This window comes from Mizuhopecten yessoensis, unplaced genomic scaffold, assembly GCF_002113885.1.
Source record: "Mizuhopecten yessoensis strain PY_sf001 unplaced genomic scaffold, ASM211388v2 scaffold6207, whole genome shotgun sequence".
In the NCBI taxonomy this organism is placed as follows: Eukaryota; Metazoa; Mollusca; class Bivalvia; order Pectinida; family Pectinidae; genus Mizuhopecten; species Mizuhopecten yessoensis.
The window spans coordinates 67,796-76,373 of NW_018406434.1; the positions used below are offsets into that span (position 1 = coordinate 67,796).

At 43.6% G+C, this 8,578-nt stretch overlaps 1 protein-coding gene across 1 annotated transcript; it reads left to right on the top strand.

Annotated features, from left to right (window-relative positions):
- Positions 1-619: 619 nt before the first annotated feature.
- LOC110451805 lies at positions 620-5,491 on the top strand. Its single transcript, XM_021499987.1, has one exon. It carries the CDS (start codon positions 620-622, stop codon positions 5,489-5,491), a length of 4,872 nt encoding a protein of 1,623 aa, XP_021355662.1.
- Positions 5,492-8,578: the final 3,087 nt, after the last annotated feature.

Sequence of the window (8,578 nt, forward strand, 5' to 3'; positions counted from 1 at the left end):
TTTATGAATTTGATAATGTATTAGGTAACAATGGCAGCAGTAGACCCTATAAAAGCAGCAGTAGACCCTACAGTGGTAGCAGTAGACCCTATAATGGGGGCAGTAGACCCTACAATGGTAGCAGTATACCCTATAATAGCAGCAGTAGACCCTACAGTGGTAGCAGTAGACCCTATAATGGGAGCAGTAGACCTTATAATGGGAGCAGTAGACCCTATAATAGCAACAGTAGACCATACAATTGGAGCAGTAGACCCTACAATGGCACCAGTAGACCCTATAAAACCAGCAGTAGACCCTACAATGGTAGCAGTATACCCTATAATAGCAGCAGTAGACCCTACAGTGGTAGCAGTAGACCCTATAATGGGAGCAGTAGACCCTATAATGGGAGCAGTAGACCCTATAATAGCAGCAGTAGACCCTACAATTGGAGCAGTAGACCCTACAATGGCAACAGTAGACCCAATAATGGCAGCAGTAGACCCTACATTGGAAGCATTAGACCCTATAATAGCAGCAGTAGACCCTACAATGGCAGCAGTAGACCCTAAAATGGCAGCAGTGGACCCTACAATGTCAGCAGTAGACCCATAAAATATCAGCAGTAGACCCTAAAATGGCAGCAGTAGACCCTATAATGGCAGCAGTAGACCGTACAATGTCAGCAATAGACCCTACAATGGCAGCAGTAGACCCTACAATGGTGGCAGTATACCCTATAATGGCAGCAGTAGACCCAATAGTGGCAGCAGTACCCCCTAAAATGGCAGCAGTAGACCCTATAATGGCAGCAGTAGACCCTATAATGACAACGGTAGACACTATAATGGGAGCTGTAGACCCTACAATGGCAGCAGTAGACCCTACAATGGCAGCAGTAGACCCTACAATGGCAGCAGTAGACCCTACAATGGCATCAATAGACCCTATTATGTCAGCAGTAAACCCTATAATGGCAACAGTAGACCCAATAATGGCAGCAGTAGACACTACAATGGCAGTAGTTGACCCTACAATGGCAGCAGTAGACCCTATAATGGCAACAGTAGACCCTAAAATGGCAGCAGTAGACACTATAATGGCAGCAGTAGACATTACAATGGCAGCAGTAGACCCTAAAATGGCAGCAGTAGACGCTACAATGTCAGCAGTAGACCCTAAAATGGCAGCAGTAGCCCCTAAAATGGCAGCAGTAGACACTATAATGGCAGCCGTAGACACTACAATGGCAGCAGTAGACCCTAAAATGGCAGCAGTAGACCATACAATGGCAGCAATAGACCCTACAATGTCAGCAGTAGACCCTACAATAGCAGCAGTAGACCCTACAATGTCAGCAGTAGACCCTACAATGGCAGCAGTAGACCCTACAATGGCAGAAGTATACCCTGAAGTGGCAGCAGTAGACCCTCTAATGGCAGCAGTAGACCCAATAATGGCAGCACTAGACCCTACAATGGCAGCAGTAGACCCTATAATGGCAGCAGTATACCCTACAATGGCAGCAATAGACCCTACAATGTCAGCAGTAGACCCTACAATGGTAGCAGTATACCCTATAATGGCAGCAGTAGACCCATTAGTGGCAGCAGTACCCCCTAAAATGTCAGCAGTAGACCCTATAATGGCAACAGTAGACCCTATAATGGCAACGGTAAACCCTATAATGGCAGCTGTAGACCCCACAATGGCAGCAGTAGACCCTACAATGGCAGCAGTAGACCCTACAATGGCATCAACATACCCTAGTATGTCAGCAGTAAACCCTATAATGGCAACAGTAGACCCAATTATGGCAGCAGTAGACCCTACAATGGCAGTAGTTGACCTTACAATGGCAGCAGTATACCCTATAATGGCAGCAGTAGACCCTACAATGTCAACAGGAGATGCTACAATGGCAGCAGTATACCCTACAATGGCAGCAGTAGACCCTACAATGGCAGCTGTAGACACTACAATGGCAGAAATAGACCCTACAATGGCAGCAGTAGACCCTACAATGTTAGCAGTAGACCCTATAATGGCAGCAGTAGACCCTACAATGGCAGCAGTAGACCCTATAATGGCAGCACTAGACCCTACAATGGCAGCAGTATACCATATAATGGCAGCAGTAGACCCTATAATGGCAGCAGTAGACCCTATAATGTCAGCAGTAGACCCTATAATGGGAGCAGTAGACCCTATAATGGCAGCGGTAGACCCTACAATGGTAGCAGTAGACACTACAATGGCAGCAGTATACCCTATAATGGCAGCAGTAGACCCTACAATGTCAGCAATAGACCCTACAATGGGAGCAGTAGACCCTATAATGGCAGCAGTAGACCATATAATGGCAGCGGTAGACCCTACAATGGTAGCAGTATACCATATAATTGCAGCAGTAGACCCTACAATAGCCGCAGTAGACCCTATAATGGCAGCAGTAGACCCTATAATGGCAGCAGTAGACCCTACAATGTCAGCAGTAGACCCTATAATGGGAGCAGTAGACCCTAAAATGGCAGCGGTAGACCCTACAATGGTAGCAGTAGACACTACAATGGCAGCAGTATACCCTATAATGGCAGCAGCAGACCCTATAATGGCAGCAGTAGACCCTACAATGTCAGCGGTAGACCCTACAATGGGAGCAGTAGACCCTATAATGGCAGCAGTAGACCATATAATGGCAGCAGTAGACCCTATAATGGTAGCAGTAGACACTACAATGGCAACAGTAGACCCTATATTGGGAGCAGTAGACCCTACAATGGGAGCATTAGACCCTACAATGGCTGCGGTAGACCCTACAATGGTAGCAATATACCATATAATTGCAGCAGTAGACCCTACAATGGTAGCAGTACACCCTATAATGGCAGCAGTAGACCCTACAATCGTAGCAGTATACCCTATAATGGCAGCAGTAGACCCTACAATGGCAGCAATAGACCCTACAATGGGAGCAGTAGACCCTATAATGGCAGCAGTAGACCCTATAATGGCAGCAGTAGACCCAACAATGGCAGCAATAGACCCTACAATGGCAGCAGTAGACCCTACAATGGTAGCAGTACGCCCTATAATGGCAGCAGTAGACCCTACAATCGGAGCAGTATACCCTATAATGGCAGCAGTAGACCCATTAGTGGCAGCAGTACCCCCTAAAATGTCAGCAGTAGACCCTATAATGGCAACAGTAGACCCTATAATGGCAGCAGTAGACCCTATAATGGCAGCAACAGACCCTATTATGTCAGCAGTAGACCCTACAATTTCAGCAGTAGACCGTACAATGTCAGCAGTAGACCCTACAATGGCAGCAATAGACCATACAATGGCAGCAGTAGACCCTACAATGGCAGCAATAGACCATACAATGGCAGCAGTAGACCCTACAATGGCAGCAATAGACCCTATTATGTCAGCAGTAAACCCTACAATGTCAGCAGTAGACCCTTCAATGGCAGCAGTAGACCCAATAATGGCAGCAGTAGACCCTATAATGGCAACGGTAGACCCTATAAGGGCAGCAGTAGACCCTACAATGGCAGCAATAGACCATACAATGGCAGCAGTAGACCCTACAATGGCAGCAGTAGGCCCTACAATGGCAGCAGTAGACCCTATAATGGCAGCAATAGACCCAGTAATGGCAGCAGTAGACCCTACAATGGTAGCAATAGACCCTATAATGGCAGAAGTATACCCTATAATGGCAGCAATAGACCCTAAAATGGCAGCAGTAGATCGTATAATGGCAGCAGTAGACCCTACAATGGCAGCAATAGACCCTATTATGGCAGCAGTAAACCCTACAATGTCAGCAGTAGACCCTTCAATGGCAGCAGTAGACCCAATCATGGCAGCAGTAGACCCTATAATGGCAACGGTAGACCCTATAATGGCAGCAATAGACCCTACAATGGCAGCAATAGACCCTACAATGGTAGCAGTAGACCCTATAATGTCAGCAGTAGACCCTATAATGGCAGCAATAGACCCAGTAATGGCAGCCGTAGACCCTACAATGGTAGCAATAGACCCTATAATGGCAGAAGAATACCCTATAATGGCAGCAATAGACCCTACAATGGCAGCAGTAGACCCTATAGTTGCAGCAGTAGACCCTATAATGGCAGCAGTAGACCCAACAATGGCAGCAATATACCCTACAATGGCAGCGTTAGCCCGTACAATGTCAGCAGTAGACCCTACAATGGCAGCAATACACCCTATAATGGCAGCAATAGACCATACAATGGCAGCAGTAGACCCTACAATGGCAGCAGTAGAACCTACAATGGCAGCAGTAGACCCTATAATGGCAGCAGTAGTCCCTATAATGGCAACGGTAGACCCTATAATGGCAGCAGTAGACCCTACAATGCCAGCAGTAGACCCTACAATGGTAGCAGTAGACCCTATAATGGCAGCAGTAGACCCAACAATGGCAGCAATATCCCCTACAATGGCAGCGTTAGACCGTACAATGTCAGCAGTAGACCCTACAATGGCAGCAATAGACCCAATAATGGCAGCAGTAGACCCAACAATGGCAGCAATATACCCTACAATGGCAGCGTTAGACCGTACAATGTCAGCAGTAGACCCTACAATGGCAGCAATAGACCCAAAAATGGCAGCAGTAGACCCAACAATGGCAGCAGTAGACCCTACAATGGCAGCAGCAGACCCTACAATGGCAGCAGGAGACCCTACAATGGCAGCAATAGACCCAAAAATGGCAGCAGTAGACCCAACAATGGCAGCAATAGACCCTATAATGGCAACGGTAGACCCTACAATGGCAGCAATAGACCCTACAATGGCAGCAGTAGACCCTATAATGGCAGCAATAGACCATACAATGGCAGCAATAGACCCTACAATGGCAGCGTTAGACCGTACAATGTCAGCAGGAGACCCTACAATGGCAGCAATAGACCCTATAAAGGCAGCAATAGACCATACAATGGCAGCAATAGACCCTACAATGGTAGCAGTAGACCCTATAATGTCAGCACTAGACCCTATAATGGCAGCAATAGACCCAGTAATGGCAGCAGTAGACCCTACCATGGCAGCAGTAGACCCTATAATGGCAGAAGTAGACCCTATAATGGCAGCAATAGACCCAATAATGGCAGCAGTAGACCCTATAATGGCAGCAGTAGACCCAACAATGGCAGCAGTAGACCCTATAATGGCAACGGTAGACCCTATAATGGCAGAAATAGACCCTACAATGGCAGAAGTATACCCTGAAGTGGCAGCAGTAGACCCTCTAATGGCAGCAGTAGACCCAAAAATGGCAGCAGTAGACCCTATTATGTCAGCAGTAGACCCTACAATGTCAGCAGTAGACCCTACAATGTCAGCAGTAGACCGTACAATGTCAGCAGTAGACCCTACAATGGCAGCAATAGGGAGACCATACAATTGGAGCAGTAGACCCTACAATGGCAGCAATAGGGAGACCATACAATTGGAGCAGTAGACCCTACAATGGTAGCAGTAGACCCTATAATGGCAACAGTAGACCCTATAATGGCAGCAGTAGACCCTACAATGGCAGCAATAGACCCTACAATGGCAGAAGTAGACCATATAATGTCAGCAGTAGACCCTATAATAAGGTAATGAATGTCAACTAAGCCGATTTATTCCCTGGTAAGGTTATGAATATCAACTAAGCCGAACTATTCTCTGGTAAGGTAATGATTATCAACTAAGCCGAACTATTCCCTGGTAAGGTAATGAATATCAACTAAGCCGAACTATTCCCTGGTAAGGTAATGAATATCAACTAAGCCAAACTATTCCCTGGTAAGGTAATGAATATCAAGTAAGCCGAACTATTCCCTGGTAAGGTTATGAATGTCAACTAAGCCGAACTATTCCCTGGTAAGGTAATGAATATCAACTAAGCCGAACTATTCCCTGGTAAGGTAATGAATATCAACTAAGCCGAACTATTCCCTGGTAAGGTAATGTGTGTGAAACATGTTTTTTATAAAAATTGTTGGATATATTCAGATTAGAAAAAATGTCTTTAAAAATGCAGTCAGAAAATGTCGAATAAACTGTGATCGGGAAAAGACAAGCAAATGCTAACTGCAGACGCAAATCGTGTAAAAGAGTACATGGAACAGTTAAAGAAATCATGTAAAGCCACAACGAGAAAGATAAATACAAATGAATTAAACAAATCAAAGATCATTATTGCGTATAACGAGAGATATGAGAATAACTAAAGTGGTGTGTGACAGCCTGAATGTTTAAATCAGCATTTAAGTTGTTATAATCACCCGCATGATTGAATATACTTTTTTCCCCAGATATATAAGCCTAAAATTAAAGTTTGCTATCAATATTTAAAATAATAATAATGGAGTATCGGAGGAGTTAATATGTATGACAGGGGTGAGGCAAGTTGCAAGTCTTGTACTTTTTTATTCGCAATGTATGTAAATGATCTGGTGAAGAAACTGATTTAGAAAGGGTTTGAGGGTGTATCAATTAGCACCTTCTGCTTTATGCTGCGTAAAACCTTAATCGCAGAGACAGCCGCTAGTATAGAGACGGGACTTGATATTTAGTTTGATCAGAGACATGGAAAATGACGGGAAATGTGGTTACAACAAAGTAATAGGGTTTCGCAGGGGAGGAAGGCTAAACGATTCCTGACATTTTTTCCTTGGTGTCCAGGCGATCGAAATAGTTAACGATTCCTCTACGAAGGTGTTGTGTGTGGGTTCGGGAAGTCAAACACCATTAGCGGAATTAGACTCCAAGGCACTATTTCTATTGGAAAATTGACCAAGAGAGTTTAGGAGACTGAGTCTTAAACACGTGTGTAATTTTTTGATAAACTAGTCAGTCCAGTTCTATGTTATGGGAGCGAGGTGTTGGGTTTCTATACTGCTATTGCTATTGAGTGGTTACATTTAAAGTTATGTAAATGGTTAATGGGTGTCAAATCTGCCACACAGAATACAGACCCGTACACGTTCGCTGTTCCACTTTCAGCGTACCGTTTTCGTAGCATTTCCGTACCGTTTGCGTAGCATCTCCGTACCGTTTGCGTAGCACTTGCGTATCACTTGCGTAGCATTTCCGTCCCGTTTGCGTAGCACTTGCGTGTCACATGCGTAGCATTTCCGTAGTACTTCCGTACCATTACCGTAGCATTTCCGTAGCACTTGCGTAGCGTTTCCGTAGCACTGCCGTATCGTTTACCCCCCCCCCCCCCCCACACACACACACAAATGAAGGTTTACACATACATGTACGTAACAGCCCTCCTCCCATAGGCCTACTGTGTGTTCCCCACACCAGCATCTAGGCCTTAGGGGTAATTTAAATAATAGGCATACAGCTGGCCATGTGATAATGACCTGTCCCTTGTTTAAGGTATAAACAAGTTTAGTGTCCGTTATAAAGGTTGTTAGGGCAACATGACCACCCGCTGACAGATACATTTCTTTCAATATGATATCTATATATATACCTGAGAATCTAGGCAGTGATAATGCATTGACCTGTGGTCACATTGGATTCTGATGTGCTGTACCTGATCAAGGTCACATTCTGTGATTTCAAGTCAATTAAGCCCATGTCAATTACTCCAGTTCATTGTCTATCCGTATACATCCGTAAAAATCCAGGTTTATACTTAAGCCGTGATAAAATGATGGATGGTGTTGTAAATGCTATAGAAGTATTGTCATGTGTACAGTTTTCAGAACTAAGCATTGAAGACCAGTGCAGCTTTTTGCTTGGCGATCATTCACATGTATACTTTACTGATATAAGGTGGGAAACAATAATGATAAATATGGCTGGAAATATCAAAGGAATGGTATGTGAGATGGAGAGTTTTCTATGATTAACCTATTGATGTATATATACGTGTATACGTATATATGTAAAAGATGTATGAGGAATAGGTACTGTCGTGAACATTTTGTATTATGAATTATATAACGCAGTTATATCAATGTCAAATACGTCATTATTTAATACATTTACTTCTCAAAACTATGTTTATATATAAATTAAGACACATTTTTTAAAACTGTTTTGACATGAAATCTCCTAAAGGAGGAAATAAAGAATGTCTGTCTGTCTGTCTGTATACAGGTAAATCAGTTCAAGGTAAAAACCTACAGGTAAGATACTTTGGCTGCCCCTCGATCAGGAAATGACAGCCCCAGGCACAATTTCATTTCACAACAGTGCCTTAACCAAGGTAAACTAATATTTGGAACTTGGAATTCCTAATTTAATAATAAAAAATGTCCCTTATTAGGATATTTAACTTCTCACGTAGATGATTTGTTTTAAAACTAATCTAATTTTTTTTTAAATAATTTATCATGAGTTCTGTTATCAGCGAGCAAGGTTGAATACTAATCCTAATACGTAACAAACTTTTTATATCAGATTATTGAAAATGATGATATTTTTCAGTAATCATTTAAAAAAATCATTATGAAGATAACTTTATTGTCATCATGTGACTGAGTTCCTGAGAAAATAGAGTGTGATTCCTTGTTGTCTATAGCAGAGACGTATATATTAC